The sequence below is a fragment of the Geotrypetes seraphini genome, chromosome 11 (genome assembly GCF_902459505.1).
Source record: "Geotrypetes seraphini chromosome 11, aGeoSer1.1, whole genome shotgun sequence".
NCBI classification, from domain to species: Eukaryota; Metazoa; Chordata; class Amphibia; order Gymnophiona; family Dermophiidae; genus Geotrypetes; species Geotrypetes seraphini.
Genome location: NC_047094.1, coordinates 25,349,694 through 25,371,826, shown reverse-complemented (window position 1 = coordinate 25,371,826; position 22,133 = coordinate 25,349,694). Strand labels below are relative to the sequence as shown.

General features: G+C 44.8%; 2 protein-coding genes across 5 annotated transcripts in view; one reads left to right on the top strand and one right to left on the bottom strand.

The window, feature by feature from the left end:
- EIF2AK1 (eukaryotic translation initiation factor 2 alpha kinase 1) overlaps positions 1-12,199 on the top strand; it is a 92,534-nt gene extending 80,335 nt beyond the window's left edge. For all 3 annotated transcript variants that reach the window (XM_033962772.1, XM_033962771.1, XM_033962770.1), the window contains exons 12-15: positions 847-967; positions 4,633-4,712; positions 9,308-9,541; positions 11,915-12,199. In XM_033962772.1, the coding sequence (XP_033818663.1) occupies positions 847-967; positions 4,633-4,712; positions 9,308-9,541; positions 11,915-12,052 (573 nt within the window). In that variant the 3' untranslated portion in view covers positions 12,053-12,199. The remainder of the gene's footprint in view (positions 1-846; positions 968-4,632; positions 4,713-9,307; positions 9,542-11,914) is intronic.
- Positions 12,200-13,948: 1,749 nt separating this feature from the next.
- AIMP2 (aminoacyl tRNA synthetase complex interacting multifunctional protein 2) lies at positions 13,949-22,090 on the bottom strand. Of its 2 annotated transcripts, none has more exons than XM_033963649.1 (4): positions 21,974-22,090; positions 18,728-18,934; positions 17,747-17,978; positions 13,949-14,762 (listed from the first exon to the last, which is right to left on the bottom strand). In XM_033963649.1, the coding sequence occupies exons 1-4, from the start codon at positions 21,986-21,988 to the stop codon at positions 14,377-14,379; spliced, it is 840 nt and encodes a 279-aa protein (XP_033819540.1). In that variant the 5' UTR covers positions 21,989-22,090; the 3' UTR covers positions 13,949-14,376. The 2 variants fall into 2 exon arrangements, with proteins under 2 accessions (XP_033819540.1, XP_033819539.1); XM_033963648.1 differs by having other exon boundaries at positions 21,878-22,034.
- Between the last annotated feature and the right edge of the window lie 43 nt (positions 22,091-22,133).

Here is a 22,133-nt window from a genome sequence, read left to right as displayed (position 1 = left end):
TAACTTCATTTTAACCATTTTCCTCATTTTATCATAGTTGCCCTTTCAAAAATTAAATGCCTCTACAGTAGATTTCTTTTGCGATGTCACTCGCGGTATCAGCTCAACTGTGATCATGTTATGATGATCACTGTTTCCCAGCGTACCCAACACCTCTCCTATGCCTTGCATTCCACTAAAGACCAAATCTAAAATAGCTCCCCCTCTTGTCGGTTCCCGGACCAGTTGCTCCAAGAAGCAGTCATTTATGATGCATCTCCTACCCTTTCTGTAAAAAAAAAGTTTTTTTAGATTACTCCGGAGCCTGTCACCTCTTAACTTCATCCTATGCCCTCTCATTGCAGAGTTTCCTTTCAAATGAAAGAGACTCAACTCATGCGCACTTACATTACTTAGGTATTTAAATGTCTCTATCATATCTCCCCTCTCCTGCCTTTCCTCCAAAGGAGAACCTACAAAGTTTGGATGGGCTGGAGTGAGCTTCGACAGCAACTCCAGTAGTTGGAACCTAAGAACAGGACCAGGCAGACTTTGATTTATGGCCCAGAAATACGAGTATCAAAGAAAAAAGACAATGTGTCCAATATATGTACATGTACTTTGCTTAGTATGTCAGAAAAATAGTCTTCATAGTATGATACCTTGGTAAATTCAGTACAGCAAAACCTGTGCTTAAATCTATTTTTATTTTAAAATTACTTACTCTTGCTTATCTGAAAATGCTAACTTTATTATGTTCATATTATTGTGTGCTATTGTGTACTAAACTATAATATATGTGAGGAAAAAGTTTCTGTTGAATCTGTCACAAGGATGAAATGTGACTCATGTAATATGTGTTTTCAGCCAAGAAATGTTTTCCTACATGGCCCAGATCTTCATGTACGAATTGGAGATTTTGGCCTGGCCTGCAGAGACATCATACAAGAAGACACAAACCAGTGGCTACAAGTAGATAAGACTAATGGTAATAGAATCTTTCTCAATAAAAAATGTATTGTGGACTTAATTTGGGGCACTTTCCGAACAATTGTTTGGATACATATTGATGCCTCACGTGTGTACAATATAGATTGGTCATGTGTGTTCAAATATGTTTTGCCCCCTCAGGTCCTAATATTTGTAATAAGTGCACCTACCTTGAAAGCTTGACATTTTTGTTCTAGATTGACAACTAAGGAGCTCATTTTCAAAGCATATGGATGTCTCCAAAATGGGAAATAAAATAAAAATCCATCTGCTTAAATTTTCCAAATTGTAATTTTGGAACAGTAGAATCTGGATATCCTATGCTGTATTTTGTCCAAATAGCAAAGGAGAGTGTGATGGGCATATTTTGGCCTGGAGTGGGGAGGGGCCAAAATTAGGACACTGACAGCATCAAATGGAAAGAAACATCTAAGTCTAAAAATAACTTATTTATTTAGACCTGATTCAGACACTTTGGGGTAAAAAATGGTGCTCTGAGCAGCTGACCACTGGAAGGATAAAAGCGTGACACCTTATGAATCTCCCAGTGGTTGCTGTCTCCCTTCCTCTTCCCTGAATGTGAACTGGAAAAGAATACCAGGATTTCTCTGAGGATAAGCAGGCATTACCGTATTTTCACGTAGATAACGCGCACCCGTGTAAAACGCGCACACGGGTATAGCGCGCGGAAAACACAAATCTATGTACAGAAATTTTTATATACCGCGCACACCCATATACCGCGCATGCTGCCCGACTCTCCCGTCGCCGCCCGACTCTCCTCTGGCCTCCCCGACTCTCCTTTCGCCCGCCCCGACTCTCCTCTCCCCCTTGAAGTCCTGTCCCCACCCTGAAAACCTGATCCCCCCCCCCCGACGTCCGATTCACCCCAACGCAGGACCGCTCGCACCCCCACCCCGAAGGACCGCTTGCAAGCACTCCCGTCCTCTTGCCCCAGCCAACCGCGGCACCCCCGACACAATCGGGGCAAGAGGGAGCTCAAGCCCTCTTGCCCCAGCCAACCGCGGCACCCCCGACACGATCAGGGCAAGAGGGAGCTCAAGCCCTCTTGCCCCCCCCCGACACGATCGCGGCAAAAGGGAGCCCAAGCCCTCTTGCCCCGCCGACTCCCCAACTCCCCGACAATATCGGGCCAGGAGGGAGCCCAAACCCTCCTGGCCACAGCGACCCCCTACCCCCACCCCGCACTACATTACGGGCAGGAGGGATCCCAGGCCCTCCTGCCCTCGACGCAAACCGCCCCTCCCCCCAACGACCGCCCCCCCAAGAACCTCCGACCGCCCCCCACAACCGACCCGCGACCCCCCTGGCCAACCCCCATGACACCCCCACCCGCCTTCCCCGTACCTTTGTGTAGTTGGCCGGACAGACGGGAGCCAAACCCGCCTGTCCGGCAGGCAGCCAACGACGGAATGAGGCCGGATTGGCCCATCCGTCCCAAAGCTCCGCCTACTGGTGGGGCCTAAGGCGCCTGGGCCAATCAGAATAGGCCCGGGAGCCTTAGGTCCCTCCTGGGGGCGGGGCCTGAGGCACATGGGCCCAACCCATGCTGTCACGTAACCACCCCAGAGGAAGAGAGGTAAGATACTTAACACCTTATAGAAGTGGGAAGGTGAGGGATGTTGGAGACCATAGTGGGGAGGAGGAAAGAGATGCCAGACTGCAGGTGTCACTTCCTAAATTGTGCTGACCTGGATGGATGGGCCAGCTCTGAGCTCCTGTCACTCTGCAAGTTAAGTGAAAGCAGCATCTGGCAGTAAAATGATAATGGGGCCAGGGCCTGTGTTCATACCCCTCCCTCCTATTCCTATGCTATGTGTTCTTGTCCTCTCCCCTCCCCTCCCCCAATTGATGAATGAAAGTGAGTATTATTAACTTGTGTTAATGCAGTAACATGTGATATTTAACATAGGTCCCATTACTTTCAGCAGGGCCAATCTTAAATAATAAAATGCTAGCCCGCGCATGCGCAGTAGCAAAACGTGTTCCCTGATCCCTTTTCTGTCGTGATGTGGCCGCACGAGTGCATATGCGCACGTATTACCTCACAAAGGCGGCGAGCTCTGACACCAACGGCAGCGCCACTGAGATCGGGAAAGCACAGCACAGCCGGCGACTCCCCCCTCCCGCCCTCACTCACTGCCAAAACCACCACCTCCTCCTTCTCGCCGGCTCACCCGCTTTTAAATGAAGAGAACGCTGGCTTTGCTGTCTTCTGTCCACTGCGGGCTGCCCTCTCTGACTACTTCCTCGTTCCGCTAGGGTTGGCCGCAGTGGATAGAAGACACCGAAGCCAGCGGCTGTAACCGCCGATATCCGTTCCTCCAGCGGAGGGGGGGTGTCTGGGAGGAGAGGGATCGTGGCCACTCAGCGCCCCCACCAAGGAGCCCAGCAACTTTCCGCTGCCCGGGACCCGACTCATTTGCCGCCCCTCCCCTCTTCACTTACCGCGGGCCCGACTGGTGATTTAAGCAGCGTGTCAGCAGTCTTCACGCTGCTTCGGGCCCTTCTACTGCCCTGATTTGCTCCGGACGTGCCAGAGTAAATCAGGGCAGTAGAAGGACCTGAAGCAGCATGTGAAGACTGCTGACACGCTGCTTAAATCGCCATGTGTAGTCGGGCCTGCAGGAAGGGAAAGGGGGTAGAGGAAACGCTAATGCAGGCACAGGGAACTGGTGTGGGGGGAGGGAAATGGAAGGGGGAGGGAATGCTGCTTTGGACAGACAGACAGAGGGAGGAAGGGAGACAGAAAGAAAAGAAGAAAGACACGGGCAGGTGCACAGGGAACTGGTGTGGGGGGAGAAAAATGGAGGGGGAGGGAATGCTGCTTTGGACAGACAGACAGAGGGAGGAAGGGAGAAAGAAAAGAAGACACAGGGGCAGGTGCACAGGGAACTGGTGGGAGGAAGGGAGACAGAAAGAAAAGAAGAAAGACACAGGGGCAGGGATATATACAGAAAGACAAACAGACAAAGGGGGCCAGGGACAGACAGAAAGAAAGACAGCGGGAGTCGTGTCAGGAGGGGTGCGGGATGCAGCAGAAGGAACTTTTCCAATGGGTGCAACTGGGCGACTGTCGGGAACCTCTGATCAGGGGCAGAACAAGGTAAGTGTATCATAGGGATAAGAAGGAGGAGGGTGGGAGAAAAAGGAAGGGACGCCTACTGCTGGTCAAGGGGAGAAGGAAAGAGGTGCTGATGGACAGGGGGGAGGTAAAACAAAGGGAGAAGGGCTGCTGCAGCATAAGGAGAGCAGTGAAGGGGTGGTGGTGGACACAGGGGAGGTAAAAGGAAAGAAGAATGGACAGGGGGAGCAGGCAAGAGGTGGTGATGGACAGCCAAGGAAAAAGAAAGACAGAAAGAAAGAAAGCGGCTAAGGAGAGAGAGAGAAAGAAATAAAGAGAGACACACACACATATATTCTAGAACCCGTTAATGTAACGGGCTATAAGACTAATTGACAATAAATGGACAGGTGCAAGAACATGCAACAGAGTGATGTAACTTACACAAGGTCACGAGGAGCGTCAATGAACCTTGGTTATCCTTAGTTCTTAACCTGCTGCTATCACCATTATGCTACTACTGTCTTCCAACTCATGAAAATGTAATGTGCCTGGCATTTCCTTTTCTGATTTTCTAGGTTCAGTGCATACCACAGGCGTAGGTACATGTTTATATGCTGCACCAGAACAGCTGCAAGGATCTCACTATGACTTCAAGGTAATGGTAATTGAGAGAGAGAAATATTGCAGTTTTTTCTCACATCTGATAGCTTATTTATTGAGTTTTAAAAAATTGCTGTTAATTTTGAATATAATACTGAATTTTGAAAGTAAATCCAATGCCTATATATGGACAAATATATTTGATAAATTTGAATGTCAAAAGCAATATGAAATATGACACCTAGCAGTAATCATGCAAGACTGCCGCTAGGGGCACCAGTTTGATTGGGCATCATTCCTGACCGATCCCCCCAGACCACTAGAGGGGTTGGGGGGTATATATGGGGGAGAACTTATCACTGCAGCACAGAAGCATCGGGCTGTGGCTTTGTGCAGTCTGAAGCTTCTGGGCCACAGAACTAACACTGGGATGCCTTTACTTTACCACACTTTGATGAATCCCCTCCCCCTTAATGAGTTGTGATGCAAAATCATGCTTTGGTGTCTGATGCTTCTTAGTGGCAAAGGTGAGGCAGTACCTTTTTAAAAATGACAGCCACTGGGGCAAGAGAGATTGGGGATCACTCCTGCCCCTGGATCTGGATGAGTTGGGGTCCTGGTGGTAAGAGATGGTGAACTAGCCTTCATGTTTTTATTTATTTATTAATTAACTTTTCATTATGAATCAAGCGTAACTTGTACAGAAAGAAAATTAAGCAAAGAATAATAAAATAGAATTTACACATTAGAAGAAATCAAGTATAAACTTAAATTTCAACTAAAAAAAGATCCAAAATGGGTAATAGGCAAGTGTTAAAGAAAATTACATATAGTAACACAAGTAATAAACTAGTTGGATGAGACTAGGGCATCCTTTCCTTTAATATAGCACTCGGATCTCATCTTTCTCCAAGTGTGACATTGAGCAACCCATTGACAGTTGGGAAGGCTCAAAGAAAACAAATTTATGCTATCGATAATGTATTACACATTTGCATGAATGGCATAGGTAAAAGGTTGCCCCCAGAGCTGTAATACCAGGTTTCATCAGCAAGAATTCACTTCTCCTTCTCTGCATATCTTTAGCCAAATCTTGGAACATCTGTATTTTAAGACCTAAGAATTCTTGTTCTTAAAGAAAAGTCTCAGCAACCAGTTTTTATCTGGTTCGAGAGCTACTGTTAGAAGTAAAGTTGCAGGGGGTCACCAATTCTTTATCAGACAGTTCCAACAGATTTGATATGTTAATTGAATCATGTCCCAGTTCCTGTTGTTGTTTATCTTGTGCCATTTTGGAAGATAATAAACCTGTGTAAATGGAGGTACTGACTCCTCAGGAACCTCCAATACTTCCAACATATAACGTTTCAGCATTTCCCTAAGAACTACCATAGAAGCCCTAGGGAATTAATCAGTCTAAGATTATTATTTCGGGAAAAGTTCTCCAATGCCTCCTACTTACTTCTCAAATTAATATTGTCCTTAATTAATGTCTCACTAATTTGCTTGGAGGTCTTTAACTCTCGGTGGACAGTCTGTAAAGAAGTTTTAGAATCCTCTACTTCAGTCTTCAAATTTTTAATCTCAGTTTCTTGACCCTTAAGTTTCCCTTCCAACTGCTGTATCTGAGGGTATATAGAATATTCAATTTTCATTTAAGATTTATTCACTAAATACTGGTAGAGTACACAAAAGGAAACTTAGAAGACGGCCAATGATTGGAGTTAAGGAGCAGCACAACCACGCCGAATACCTCAGTCTGTGAATACGACTGTGCGTGGGCTCCGTTACTGAGGCCTCTTCTTACACATATTCTCCAGTAATAAGTGATACACTTTTTCTTACATATATATGGGAATACAATATATACTAATATTTTGAAAAAGTTTTCCCATTGGGGGACTGTAGTATAGTGTGGTTTATAGATCTTGCCAAATTGGCAACAAGATCCCATAAAGAATCAAGTATTACTTCCTGGGGTTTTTTAATTTAAAACAAATGTGAGTTTAGTTCACTTTGCTCACCCTCTGGCAGCGTAGCTCATCGAACTACCTGCTGGACTTGTTCACCCCCTATCGCTGTTGCTATTACTTCCTCAGTCTCCATATTCAGGCTCCTATGCACTGGCAAAGAGTCCGTTGCCACACTCCCCTTCTCATTCTCCTTAAGCCTCCGGGAGGAGGTGAACTCCAACCTCTGGAAGTACCTCCACCCGAGAGGAGCTGGTAGATTGAGGATGTGGGGGAGGTGCTCTAACGTCGGGACTCAACGATGTTGCCTATCCCATAGAGATCGCTGCGGTCTCGCCTCCACAAAATATCTCCTGCGGGAAATTCACTGACGGCAAAGGCATCCCTGCATTCTCCTCATCAGCTCCTCAATGTTGCCGAAGACAGCCGTCCCGGAGCGCTGCGAGTCTCCAGCAGCACTTTGTCCTCTCCTCTTTGGCATTACCAAGATTTTAGGTAATGGAATAATGAAAAAGTTTAGTTTGAGGCAGCTTTAAAGGTGTGTAGCTCAGCCAACATAGCATGTGGCCATCTTGGATCAGAATCGCCTTCATGTTTATTAGTTTGAAGGTGCTAGCCCTATTAAAAAAGGGGTAGGGCTTGGAGGTGAATTATATGGCACTAGACCATCAAGGCCATGAGGTCTCCTCCAAGGGAAAGGTCCAGGGGGAGCACTTTAAGACATAAGCTCCATGTCAGGGCTTGGAGAGTTTCAAATGAGCCATCAGGGTCTTTTAAATTGTACCACTGCCACCTCACAAATTGAGCCTTTTTTAAAAGTTTGTTTGTTGCCAGGACAGGGAACTTCAAGCATTTTCACTTCTGCAACATGTGAAATTTTCTGAGAGATGTAGATAAGTAAGGAGCACATTTGCTACCATTGCTAAATTTCACACAGATATGCACTAATCTGTGAGTTAGTACCTAGAGACTTATATCTCTGAAAGGTTCTTTACATATAAGTTTTCTTAAATTAGTCTTATGTTTTTTAATTAAATATTTCAGAAAAGGTGCTGGTTATGGCTTCTATCTCAAGCCTATTCTATAAAAGAAAGTAGGTGCCTATTTTCCTTTATAGAATACTAGTCCAAGTGGCTTAAAATGCACTTAAATCTTAAGGCACTAGCTCTTGCACCAGATCTGTATCTAATGTAAATGCCTGTGCCTAGTTGTATGTGTTGTACAATTTTTATGCATATAGTGCATTCCGGTCATGAGCATACCTACTGGCAAAGTATGCCCCATCAGATGAATGATACATACTTTTCTGGTAGTCGGTATTCTATAAGAGGACATTTATGCATGTAAATGACTAAAATACAGGCAGTCCCTGGGTTAAGAATGTCTGACTTACGTCAGACTCATATTTATGAACCAGGGTTCTGCCTCTCCCTTCCTGTGCCAATGTGCTCCTTCTTCCTCCTTTCCTTTCAAAACGCAATCCTCCTCCTCCCTTCTGTGTCCCTACATGCCCTTCGTTGTCCTTCCCTCCATTCTGCATCCCAAATTCATCCCTCCCACGGGGTTTACTTCCGCTGGCCGGCTGCCTCCACCCAGCTGACCTGGAAGCCTTTCCTCTGATGTAGGAACTGCGGCTTTGCAAAGAGAAGGGAGCTGGCCAGAGGAGGTAAACACCCACGGGAGGGAGGCATGAATTTAGGACACAGAATAGTGTGAAGGACAACAAGGGGCTTGTTGGGACACAGAAGGAAGAGGGGGCGCATTGGGATATGAAGGAAGGAAGAGAGGGCGCAATGGCACAGGAAGGGAGAAGCAGGGTCGTTTTGTGATTCAGAAAAAAGGGAGCACAAACTTCAGACAAAGGATGGAAGAAGGGAGGGTGGGAGCATGAACTTGAGACATAGGATGTTACATTGGAGAGAGCGAGGGAAAGAGATTCTGAGGTGGGGACCTGGGGAGGGAATTGAAAGGGAGAATTGTTGATGAGGGAAAGAGAGATGGTGCACATGGGGAAATGAAGAAAGAGTGAATTGTTGGGCAGAGGGAGGGAGAGAAAAATATTGGACATGGTGGTGGTAGAAGCATGAGGTACAGATGCATGAGGAAAAGAGAGGGAGAAAATGTTGGAGGTGGTGGTGGAGAGGGAACAGTGGGACAGATGAAGAACAAAAGTAAGTGTAAACCTCCTATTTTTCTTTCTATTTAAACTACAGTATTTTATTTTGAGGACTGTTTCTTTAATGTTTAATGTTCTCTTTAATGTTTTTATAGACTGTGTACTGTACAGGATCCAAGTTACATACAAATTCAACTTAAGAATGGTTTCAAAAACAGAACTCATTCTTAACTTGGGGACTGCCTGTATTGCCATTTGGCACCACTTTTGCTGCTAGGTGGCTCTTTTTAGAATTATAATAATAATAATAACTTTATTCTTCTATACCGCCATAGTCGAGAGACTTCTAGGCGGTTTACATTTGAAGAAGGCTGGACAATCAGCGAATTACAGGAGGCAAGAATGAGGGTTACATAAGAAATATAAAGAGGATATCAAATTGCATCGTGAAAGATAGGGAATATATCCTTGAGAGTGGAGAGTTTGACTAAAATCAGACTAATTTCTAGATATGAAAATATGTTGCATTTGTATTAATTGTTACTTAAACTGTTCTTTCCATAGTCAGACATGTACAGCGTGGGCATTATTCTACTAGAGCTCTTTCAGCCTTTTGTAACTGAAATGGAAAGAACTAAGGTTCTGACAGCTGTGAGAAACGGTCACATTTGCAGCTCTTTTGATGGACAGTGGCCTGTACAAACCAAGTACGTCTGTCTATTAACAAACAAAGAACCTTCACAAAGGCCAACTGCTGCTCACCTTCTGGAAAGTGAGCTCTTTCATAATACAGAAAAAGTAAGTGGGTTTTTAAAAAAAATATTACTCTTAATTTGTTGAAGCTACAATTATTTTTCAAGTACCGTATTTTTCGCTCCATAAGACGCACTTTTTCCCCCCAAAAAAGTGGGTGGAAATAAGGGTGCATCTTATGGAGCGAATACCACCCACTCTACCTACCTGTTTTTAATTGCGGCACTGCCCTTGCTGGACGGCAGCAGCAGAGAGGTGCTTGCGACTGCCCATCCCTCCACCTGCTGATCACAGAACCGAAGCCAGTACTGGGACCCAGAAAAAACTCTCCTTTCATGCAACAGGAAGGAGAGGGGAGCACAGACTCCTAAGGCAAGGGGGTGCTGAGTTCTGCACAAGGGTTAAAGCACTTGTGACTGTGGCACTCGGGACCCCCAATAGAATCTGTGTAGCAAGCAAGCCCCGTCCTGCACACCCGAAGTGGAACATTCAGTGTCTCTTCTACTGGTGGTGAACCGGTTGTGGCATGGCAGCGTCTGCGTGGTGTGCACTGATCCCCTCTCCTACTAAACCACGCTAACGGTTTTAGCACGGGGAGCCACGCTGAATGACCCTTGTTGCTCCCGATGCTCATAAGAACTCTATGAGCATCAGGAGCAGTGCGGGCCATTGAGAGGGGCTCCCTGCGCTAAAACCGCTAGCGTGGTTTAGTAGGAGAGGGGATCAGTGCACACCACGCAGATGCTGCCATGCCACAACCGGTTCACCACCAGCGCTATGTCTCCACTTCTGGCTCAGTGCCAACTACCGACCAACCCCAGCCACCGACCTGCTCAAACGAATTAGCCATCTGTGCAGCCATCAGAGAAATAACAAGTCAGCTCCCACGCAGGTGGCTAAGTACTTCAGAAACCTCACCGTCGGGGAGTGACTGTGGAGTGCATGGAGTATGAGTGGTGGGTTCTCTTTCTTTTTTTCCTGGATTTAGCTTAGATTTTGGTTTAGGAGGGGACTAGGATTGTTTGTAGTTTTATAGCCTAAAATGAGAGCTTTGGCCAGTCTATTCAGGGCTGGGTAGTATTGGTGCAGCTGTTGTGAACAATGGACTGCTTGATATGGATTGTATTATCTATTTTTTCCCTTTGCACTGTACTGTTGTATTGCCCTGTTCCTGTGTTGTAACCATGTTGGAGTTCGAATAAAGATATTCTTTAAAAAAAAAAAAAAAAATCCCACCGTTAATTGGAAGTATGAAAGCGCGGGGCCTTCCCACAGTCCTCCAGGAGCTGTTTATTAAGGGGGTGGCACTTCGTTTATGCTGCGGTGCTGGGGAGGAAGAACACTTTGGGTTGGTTACAGAAGAGCCTGATGGTAAAACACAGGCTCGGAAAATTGGAAATAGTTAGGGGGAAGGTGTAAGAGATGGATAAGGATAAATGATCATTTCCGGGATGGATTTATAACTTGACTCACAAATTTAAACTTTAGGGTTGTCTGATGTTGTATTTGATGGAATAGTTCCCTGTTATTTTAACTTAAGAGTGTCCTGGAATAGTTCCATGTTATTTTAACTTAGAGTGCCCTGGTGTTCTTCTAAAGATGTTGTTGTATGTTCTGCATAAGTGACAATAGGATACACTATAGAGCCAGGGTGGTTGCTGGTGTGTTACCTGCACCTTGATTTGACAGACATGTCAAGGGTGGCCCCATCCCACCAAAATGTGAGGTTTTCTAGTGCTGCCTACATCGGAGTGTGAATGTTGATAGATTTGCATGGTCTGGGTCCTGTCTCGGTCTACCACTAGATCACCAGAGGGGGGACAGGGTGCAGAGCTTGGCAAGGAGTGTGAGGCTGAGTGTAGAGCCTGGCAGGGAGAATTTGGAGAATGGGTTTTTTTCTTGTTTTCCTCCTCTACACCTAGGGTGCGTCTTATGGTGCGAAAAATACAGTAAATGGCCTACGTTTTGAAAGAAAAAACATTACAGAGAAATATTACCTATTCAATCCACCCATCCACACCGACTGCTCAGCTTTAGTTTCTTCCTCTTTCTTAGAGATCCTATACAATGCTTTCTTGTATTCAGATACCGTCCTTGCTTTACTATTCATACATCCACCACCCTTTTCTGAAAATAAAGGTTTTCTTTAGAGTACTGCAGTCTTACACTTTTCCCCCTCATCTCATAGCTTCCTTTTCATTGATATGTAAGTGATAGGAGGAAGTGTCAAAATGGCATTGTGAGGCTCAAGAGTGAGCAGGACAAATATGTAGAAACTAATAAAGATAAGGGTATGTTATGAGTATCTATATATTGGGGCGTGGGGGCAGAGACAGCTTGAAAAAAATTGAAAAATGTCTTACATTTCTGTGTAGCTTGTTCCCTTTCAATACAATTAAAAGACTTATTTTTCTACAGGTCATTAGTAATCTGCAGAAGGTGGTAGTACAGCAGGAAGAAGAAATTAAACAACTAAAGGAGAAAATTCAAACCCTGATGCAGGAAAGGAATGAGAGAGACGTCTGTAATGTAGCAAAACTTGGGTCGTTAGCATAAAGAATGCCATTTGAATTATGTCAAAAAACTGTGAGAACTGGTGTGTACTATACTTGCCAACCTTCATATTGAAGATGGCACTTATCTAAAATTATGTAAAGCTTACAGAAGTTAATTATATATAAAATATACTTTGTATTTTTTCTACTTATGCCTGGATCTAGTTTTTTTCTGAATGTGTACAGTGGTGTTACTTTTAGGTGAATCTGCTCAATTGTACAGGGCAATTTTGGTTAGGGTATGACAGGTTTACTGTGGCCAGAAAATGAGGTAATTGAATTTGTCTGTGGGAGCTCAAAGGTGGTGGTCTAGCACCACAGTACAGAAGCACAAAACAGCAAATTCTGTACGAGTTAATTTCTCTTATTTTAAAATTTCTTTTTGCACAATATTTCCCCCTGAGTATGTCACATTACCCCTGTGCAGGAAACAGAAAATATTTGGGCAAGGTAGTATATCTGCTTCCCAGCTTCCTATAAACTTCTAGTGACTACAAAAGCCAGTATTTCATAGTCACCATTGTCCTTAAAGGAAGAAGTATATCTGTTCCGTCCACACCTGAAGAACATTCATCCATCAGAAAGCCTGGACCTTCTGTGGAGTGGGCTAAGTAGCTTCATACCTTTTTTTATTCTCCCCCCTCCCCCTCAAAAACCATCTCAGTCTTCTGCTTTGCATGTATCATACTTAGCAGCTTCATCTTCTCTTACCCCTGCTTAAATATTTTCTTGTTCCTATTTCTCCCTACTCAAGATGGCATGCACGGTCCACAAGGCAATATACAGAGAGAACTCGGAGGTAGAGAATGACAAGGGGACAGTCGGAACTCAGGAATGGGGCAGGGACAAGAAAAGAACTTGGCGGGGACGGGACAGGGAAAAATTTGTCTCTGTGCCATTCTCTTACTCAGAGGGACTTACTTTGATCATTAAAGTCATTCCCTTCCCCTCATCGAATACGAAAATATTTGAATCCACCTTCAAGTACCAAAGACCTCACATCAGGAACAAACTACTGCTATACCTAGACAACCCATCAACAACCTCAAATTCCGAAAGAAACTAAAGACTTAAACTAATGTTCACACTAATAATGTATCTTGACCCAAATCTTATAGTAAACCATCTTGATTCCAAGCAGGAAACTATGGTCTTGCATTGTCCTGTTATGCCAAAAATGCATAGCCATTTTCCCATTTGTCTTCACTCCCCGACCCTTCTAGCCAACACCAGTATCTCCTGCCTTCTTCTATTGTAGCAGCTGCTGCTTGACCACATAGGTGGGCAGCCTCCATCTCATCTTCCCTTCTAGTTCAGAGGCTCCCAGGCTAGTTAGGCACTAATCCGACTTCAGTACCAGGTGGTGCATTTAAAGCACAAAGCAGCAGCAGAGATCATGTAGACCAGAGCGTCAAATGTTGGTCCTCGAGTGCTGCAATCCAGTTGGGTTTTCAGGATTTCCCCAATGAATATGCATGAGATCTATTTGCATGCACTGCTTTCATTGTATGCTAATAGATCTCATGCATATTCATTGGGGAAATCCTAAAAACGCACCTGGACTGCGGCCCTCGAGGACCGACCATTTGACACCTCCAATGTAGACTGCTGCATGTATCATGCATCTTCATTAGGGAAATCCTGAAAACCCGACTGGATTCCGGCCCTCGAGGACCAACATTTGATACCCCCAATGTAGACTGTGCTGCTTGAATCATGCAAGAGGCAAGTTCCTGCACATGTGACATTAACTACTGCTTCATTTGTCTTTCTCCAAGTGCCAGTGAGCAACTCAAGGGCAGCTATGCTACAGGCAGTAAAGGGAAGGGGGGGGGGAATATTAAGTATCCTTCCCCATCGAGAAACTCCGCTCTAAATAACCAACTTGGACCAATCCTCCTTTTACAGTCAACATCAAGAAAACCACTTTTATTAGTTAACATCATCTCACACACAAAAGAATGATCTTTGACACTGCCTTATATGTCTGACAAATTGAAGTTCATTTCAAAATATTACATTAAACCTGTTAGAATCCATCGCCTTTCCTTACTGCTATATGTGGCATGCAAAAGTGTTCTGCTTTTAAATACATTGATCTTGCCTTTTCAGAGCCACTCGGTCATTTAATGGCTGTTCGTTAGCATTTGCTTTCTTTCTCCAAGGTAGTGCTTTCCATGGTACTGAGCCTGTTATAGATAATACAAAGACACTTTTCCTTGGCCATCACATATGTTTTTGAAAAACATCTGATTAAAACTAAGGTATCAAAAGCGACCTCTGTAAGGTCAAGAACAAGGTATGTAAAGTAGTGTAAGGAGGTATTTATTTCAATAGTTTCAGTACCATGTTGAAAGGAGGCAAGTTCTCACAGGACTTCATCCACTTCTGTACATTGGCCGGGGCAGTATTTGCATTTCCAGTCTGCTGAATAGCACACCAAGCTACAATATCTGCTACAGTAAGCTCATTCCCCACCAGCCACAATGACTTGCCCAGGGCAGCATTCATGGAACGCAGAACAGCTGCCTTCTCTTTACTACTCCCCTCTTTCAGTTGAAAAATTGCTGTATCCACCCAGCTGTCTATCAGAGTTAATGTGACTGCACTGAGAGTGTGGTCCAAAAGTGAGAAGAGAAATCTTGCAATGTTGCCTTCTCCTTCAATAGGACACATGTTCTGAATGCTGAACTTCATCTGTGGCTTGGAAACTGCAAGGAAAACAAAATTACACAAGTGAACTTGCTCTCTTATTTTTCCCCGTTTTGTGAAATAGGTAACTTTCCATCTCATCTTTCTCAAAATTCTTAATTTTATTTACAGTTCCTTTGCCTATGATAACCTTAGCTTTCTATATTTACTCAAAAATGCACGGCTAGGTTCTAAACTACTATTTACCCCTGAAACAGGGTTTTTTTTTATTTTGACTGAAATTTTGAGTTCCAGGAAAAACCAAAAGCAGGCTGCAATCAAACAGGGACTGTACTCCACCCCTCCTTATAAAAAGTCATCCTCCTACCACCTGTTAAAGCCCTAGTAGCCTCTCTCTGGCAGGAGCAATTGCCAGTCATTGTTACCCATTCCAGGTCAGCAGTCAAAATGGCTGCTGTGACTTGCCTCATTTTGAGACTGGAGCCAGCATGGGCAGGAGTAACGGGATTATTCTTGCCCAGACTGGTTCTAACCACAGGAGGTCCCAGTAGGAACAACTAGGGAGGGATCACTCCTGCCCAAGGAGGGTGGTGGCATCCCCATCTCCTCCAAACACAATATGAGCTCACTTAAGGCTCAAGTAAAATTTCAACATCAAACCAGAAAGATCTATTCCTTTTTGCATCTTTACACTTATGGAGTGTACAAACAGTAGTAGCTCCTCTTCCCCCTTTCTCCATCAAAATGTAACTATCTTTGAAGCACTTTAGAGTAAAAGAAAAAAAAATAGTGTTTACATAGTGCAGGGGTGGACAACTCCGGTCCTCGAGGGCTGGAATCCAGTCGGGTTTTCAGGATTTCCCCCTAATGAATATGCATGAGATCTGCATGCACTGCTTATTCATTGGGGAAATCCTGAAAATCTGGATTATGGCCCTCGAGGACCAGAGTTGCCCACCCCTGCTCTAGTGCACCAATCTTCATTTCACCATGTGTCCTAACACCCAGGCCTGAAGTGAGGGATCTGTCCACTAAAAAAATACTTGTGTAACAACTTTCACAGGGATTCTTGCATGCTAAGACTAAACAGAAAGCTACTTTTTTCTCTTGTTTTGGCATTTCATTCATTCAAACTGTGGTTCTTTCTCCATTTTAGTACACACAGAGGTACTCAACCTGAGGTATATATGAATTGGAACAAAATGGAATTAATCCTTACATGCTAAAAAGACATTAGCATATATCAGGGGTGTCCAATGTCGGTCCTCGAGGGCCGCAGTCCAGTCGGGTTTTCAGGATTTCCCCAATGAATATGCATGAGATCTATTAGCATACAATGAAAGCAGTACATGCAAATAGACCTCATGTATATTCATTGGGGAAATCCTGAAAATCCGACTGGACTGCGGCCCTCGAGGACCGACATTGGACACCCCTGGCATATATGAAGAGGTGCTGAAAAGTTCTCAGCCCAACCAACTTCCTAAATTCTGAGCATTGTTTTGCCACTCTAGCTCACAGGTGTCAAAGTCGGTCCTCGAGGGCCAGAATCCAGTCGGGTTTTCAGGATTTCCCCAATGAATATGCGTGAGATCTATGTGCATGCACTGCTTTCAATGCATATTCATTGGGGAAATCCTGAAAACCCGACTGGATTACGGCCCTCGAGGAGGGACTTTGACACCCCTGCCTAGCTGAAAAGAGTGTTATAATGTTATGTCTTGACATTATTTCAAGATCACCGATTGAAACATGTCAAAAAGTGTGGAACTCTGATCCATCATGAAATTCCTATTCCTGCTGAAGAAAATTCCCCCCCCCCCCCCAAAAAAAAAAAGCATGATGCAAACAATGAAGAAGTGGTGTGCAAACTTTCAGTGTGGAGATTTCAAGACCGAAGAGGCAGCAAGGTCCGGGAAGCCTCAAATGGTGTCGGATCCTGAAATTGTTGACCCTGTTCATGACCTGATTTTGGCAGATCAGCTAAATTGGTAGGCAATTCTGCTCCTCGAGAGCCGGAGCCAGGTCAGGTTTTCAGGATATCCACAATAAATATGCATGAGATAGATTTGCATCTCAAGGAGGCAGTGCATGCAAATCCATCTCATACATATTCATTGTGAATATCCTGAAAACCTGCTCTGGCTCTTGAGGACCCGAACTGCCTGAGCTAAAACAATTGCTGAGATGATACAGCTATCCAGAGAATGTGTTAGGTGTATAAGCCATGAGCAGCAGGGTATGCAGACGCTGTCAGCCAAGTGGGTGCTGATGAGAAATGACGTCAAATGGACACTTCCAAGTTGATTTTGCAGCATTTTCAGTGAAAGTTGTGTCAATGTTTTGGAACTAGTTACTGTTGATGAAATATGGTTACACCATTATGCTCCTGAAACAAAACAGTCCATGCAATGGCAGCACTCGGGTTCGCCAAGGAAAATCAAGAACCAAAAAAGTCAACAGAAAAGGTCATGGCCACAGTGTTTTGGGATTTAGAAGGTAGTGTAATGACTGATTGTATTCCAAGGAGCTAAACAGTTAATGCAGAATACTACTCTAACTTGCTCTGCTGATTAAAGGAGGCACTGAGAGAAAAAAAAAAGGAGGGAAGCTGCAGAGAAGTTATCTTTTTGCAAGATAATGCACCTGCTCACAAGGCTGGCAAAATGATGGATGTTCTGGCACAGTTGGGGTTTCAGTGCATAGACCATCCATCCACCCTACTCACCAGATCTTGCTCCATCTGAATATTTTCTGTTTCCAAACCTTAGAAAGAGTTTGAAAGGCTGACAATATGAGTGATTCAGAGGTGATTGCAGTAGTGGAGCAGTATTTCAGTGACCAGACATCAGTATTTTTTGGAAGGGTTACAGAAACTTCAGACACAATGTGCCAAGTGTGTTGAACTTCTGGGTGAATATGTGGAATAACTTGTAAGTTTCTCGGCTCTACATCATTCCCTTTTTGGTTGGGCTGAGAACTTTTCAGCACCCCCTCATGCCTCTGAGAACTTATTGTTTTTCAACAAGAAATATTTGCTTACCATCTTTCCAAATCAGAGTAAAGCCCAGCTGATACTCCTGCCGTGAATGTTTGTTAGTTTGATCCCCAAAAAATTTCAGGAGAGGCTCTGGCACATTTTTCACAGATGAATGTATATGAACTGCTGATAAAACCTTATAATGCTCACACAGCATGCTGTGCAGCACCAAGAGAGAGAGCGGAGGCAAAGATGGGTTTGCATTGATAACGATGTCTCTCAGAGTACCATAACCCTACATCAAAAACAAAATTAAATACATAGCATTAATCAACTACACAATAAAAGTAAATGCTGCCATTTAACCGTACACAGAACAAATTATAAGGTCATGCCACTGACATACGAATGGATCCTCCCATATTGATAAAGCTTATTCCACTATACTTTAGCCTCAGCCCAGACTGGGGGGTGCTCTTAACAGGGTGCAACCATTAGGCAGAATAGCATACTCTAATGCATACTCTTCAAAACCCTACATGGCAATGGACCATCCTACCTGAACACTTGCCTAACTCGGAACAACTCATTCAGACCAAGGAGATTTCAGACACTCTTTACTCACCCCCCAATCAAAGGCACATGAAAGACTACTTGCCATGCAAACAGCTAAACTGGACAGCCACATCTCCAATTTACTGATCTCAGTACCAAACTATAAAACCTCAGGAGGGAAATAAAAACCAGGCTATTCAAGAAATATATCAAGACAAACTCCATCACCAAACTCTAAATGTTCGACCAGAATCTCATCTTTTTGTAATCTGCCTAGAACCGCAAGGTATTGGCGGAATAAAAGAAACTAATGTAATAATGGTTCGTGCAGAGGTCTGAGAACTAAGGGAAGTGTACTCAAGTTACTACTGTGGCTCCTTGTGACTCCGGGCAAGTCACTTAACTCTCCATTAAATTTTTTCTCAATGGGTCTGAAACACATTTCCAGATTAGCTAAGCTGCATTTGGCACTGTCTAAACAGAACTTGCCTTTCCAAGAACTGAGTCTAGGTCTGCAGTGCTTGTGCTTAAAGGAGTACATTCATCAGCTTGAATGATGCTGGTTACATCCAAGTCGGCATCTGGTGTTTGTATCATCTTTGACAGCCCATCAACTGCAGCTTTCAGTTCATACAAGCGTTTTAAGATTTCTTCTTGACGAATTTCAAGTGCTTGGAGTGATGGGTCAGCTGCCTCCTAAATATAAAACATTATAATAAATTAAAAAAAAATAATAATAATTAGGTGATTAATGCTAGAAGCCTGCATTTTTAAATGTACTAATGTGACTTATCGTATATACTCGAATATAGGATGAGATTTTTGGGCCAAAAAATGGCCCAAAATGGGGGTCTCGTCCCAACCCCCTCCCAGACTTTATGCAGGCCTCTGGTAGGCCGGGAGGGATCCCTTCTGTCCCGACCGATACTAACAATTTTTTTACCCCCTCCCCCCGTGTACCTTTTCTCACATCCCTGGTGGTCCAGCGGTGTATGGGCAGGAGTGAACTTTCCGTGTTCCTGCACTGCACCCCTCCTTCCAATCTCGCAGCTTGCAGCTAGTGGCGCACAGGCATGCAATAGCGAGCGGTGCCAGGCGGAAGCTTGAGAAGCTCGCTCCTGCATGTCTGTGTACTGCTGGCTGCAAGATCGGAAGGAGGGGTGCAGAGCAGGAGCGTAGAAAGTTTGTTCCTGCCCATACACCGCTGGACCACCAGGGATACAAAAAAAGATATGCATGGGGTAAAAAAATTGTTAGTATCGGCTGGGACGGATCACTCCTGTCCCAGCCTACCATTAGACCACCAGAAGGGGAAGAGGATCCAGGGCAGGAAGGAGGGACAGGGTGCAGAGCCAGGCAAGTAGTGAGGGGGGCTGGGTTCAGAGCCTGGCAGGAAGGGGGGCTGTCTGCATAGCCTGGTAGGGCAGGGAGGGAAGGGGGGGGCGAACCAGAGGCCTCTGCTTCTGAGAATCAAATGAATCTTGAAGTACCATCAATGAACTTGACAGATCAGTAAGAACGCATCAGTCTATGATGTCAGTTCAGGGAGTTGTGTTATGAAATTTATTGCCTGTTGAAATTAAGCAGTCCTCTGATGCAATTTGGAAAAGGAGTGAAACTATATTGTTTGAGAGAGTATATAAGTAAGTTACTTCATGTACTGCAGATAGCTTATTTAACTTGACTGTATTTTTGCTAAAAGAACTGGGTTATAGCAAGTGAAAGTAAATTGTTTAAGGATTTTCCTTTTCACTTATTGTCTGTTACTATTTCATTATGTATGCTTTTATGTAACCGGTTCAGAACTGTGGATGTAGCGGGATATATATATTTTTTTAAATAAATAAGATACCTGTAAAAGTGCTAATTTTTAAAGAGCTGGGGCTTTTAGTCTTAGCCAACACAAGACTGGGAGGGTGTTGGACTGGAGTGAGCTTTCACTGAGACTTCAGTAGTTGGAACGTTTGATTGAACATAAGAACATAAGCAGTGCCTCCGCCGGGTCAGACCATAGGTCCATCATGCCCAGCAGTCCGCTCCCGCGGCGGCCCAAACCTGTCTGAATCACCAGAAGGGGCCCCCTTGCCACCTTGGTTTCCCATTGAAGTCCTATCTTCCCATCGAAGTCCTAACCCTCCGGTCTTGCACATGCACGACCTGGTCGGGTTTCTATACTTATTTCCTGGATACTTCTCTCAGTATCCCACGATCCCTTTATCCCTCAGGAATCCGTCCAATCCCTGTTTGAATCCCTGTACCGTACTCTGCCTGACCACTTCCTCCGGTAGGGCATTCCAAGTGTCCACGACCCTTTGGGTGAAAAAAAACTTCCTTGCATTTGTCTTGAACCTATCTCCCTTCAGTTTCTCCGAATGCCCCCTCGTACCTGTTGTCCCCTTCAGTCTGAAGAATCTGTCCCTATCCACCCTCTCTATGCCCCTCATGATCTTGAAGGTCTCTATCATATCTCCCCTGAGCCTCCTTTTTTCCAGAGAGAAGAGCCCCAGCCTATCCAACCTCTCGGCGTATGGGCAGTGTTCCAGCCCTCTTACCAGTTTCGTTGCTCTCCTTTGGACTCTCTCAAGTACCGCCATGTCCTTCTTGAGGTATGGCGACCAATACTGAACGCAGTATTCCAGATGTGGACGCACCATCGCTCGATACAATGGCATGATGACTTCCCGCGTCCTGGTTGTGATGCCCCTCTTTATGATGCCCAGCATCCTGTTGGCTTTTTTCGAGGCTGCTGCGCACTGTGTAGATGGCTTCAGTGATGCATCCACCAGCACACCCAAGTCTCTCTCAAGTCTGCTGTCTCCCAACAATGCCCCCCCCCCCAATTTGTAGTTGAACAACAGGTTCTTTTTCCCTATATGCATGACCTTGCATTTTTCCACGTTAAAGCGCATTTGCCATTTGTTTGCCCAGTCTTCCAGCTTCTCCAGGTCCCTTTGCAGGTCCTCACACTCCTCCCTGGACCTAACTCTGCCGCACAGTTTGGTATCATCTGCAAATTTTATAACCTCACACTTTGCCTCCGTTTCCAGGTCATTGATAAATATGTTGAAGAGTAACGGCTCCAGCACCGATCCCTGTGGCACACCGCTTGTGACTCCCCGCCAGTCAGAATATTGACCCTTTACTCCAACCCTCTGCAGTCTACCCGACAACCAGTGCTTGATCCATCTGTGCAATCTGCTTGATTGTTTGTAGCATTGTTTGTAATTTGTTTTTAATGTACGTTCTTATTATACTTTGTTTTTATATTATGTAAAACCGCTTTGAATTTTTAATAAACCTGAAGAACAGTACCGGGTAGAGCTTTGGATTCCTGCCAAGAAATAGCTAAGAAGAAGGCCAACAAATTTTTAGATTGAATCAGGATGGACCATTCGGGTCTTCATCTGCCGTCATCTACTATGTTATATTTAAGACACGTGTCACTTTCTGTAAAGAGGAACCGGCGCCCAAGCTCTCCTGTCTTTCCACTAAGCCATATCGAACGGCAGCGTTGCACCGAAACCCGGGGGGTCGGGGAGGAAGGACTCGCTTGCTCACTAAGCGCATTCGGGGCCCAAGAAGTCCTATGTTCCCGGCGCACCGCAGACCCTACATAATCCTCCCCTAGCCCTGATTTACCTGCTCGACGGCTCCAGCACTCCCATGGACGACGGGTAACTTGTACATGCAAGTGGGCAACTCTAGCTCAATCTCGCCGCAGACGTAGGGCTTTACCTTGTACATGGGCATGGCTGCCACAGAGAGGAAGAGAGAAGGAAAAAAAAAAAAAACCACCCGAGAACGTGACCACTGCCTACACTCCGGGGCGCGAGCGCCAGCCGGCACCAAAAATGCTTGAACCCCGTTGGCTCGCGCTGAGGTCATGCGTTCCAAG

What these genes read in the sequence shown, in the direction of transcription:
- AIMP2 (XM_033963648.1), bottom strand. Translation starts at nt 21,988, where the DNA reads ATGCCCATGTACAAGGTAAAGCCCTACGTCTGCGGCGAGATTGAGCTA. An exon ending in GTGCTGGAGCCGTCGAGCAG is followed by an intron (nt 18,935 to 21,877) that starts GTAAATCAGGGC and finishes TTTTATATTTAG; the next exon opens with GAGGCAGCTGACCCATCACT. An exon ending in TAGACTCAGTTCTTGGAAAG is followed by an intron (nt 17,979 to 18,727) that starts GCAAGTTCTGTT and finishes TTTTTGATGTAG; the next exon opens with GGTTATGGTACTCTGAGAGA.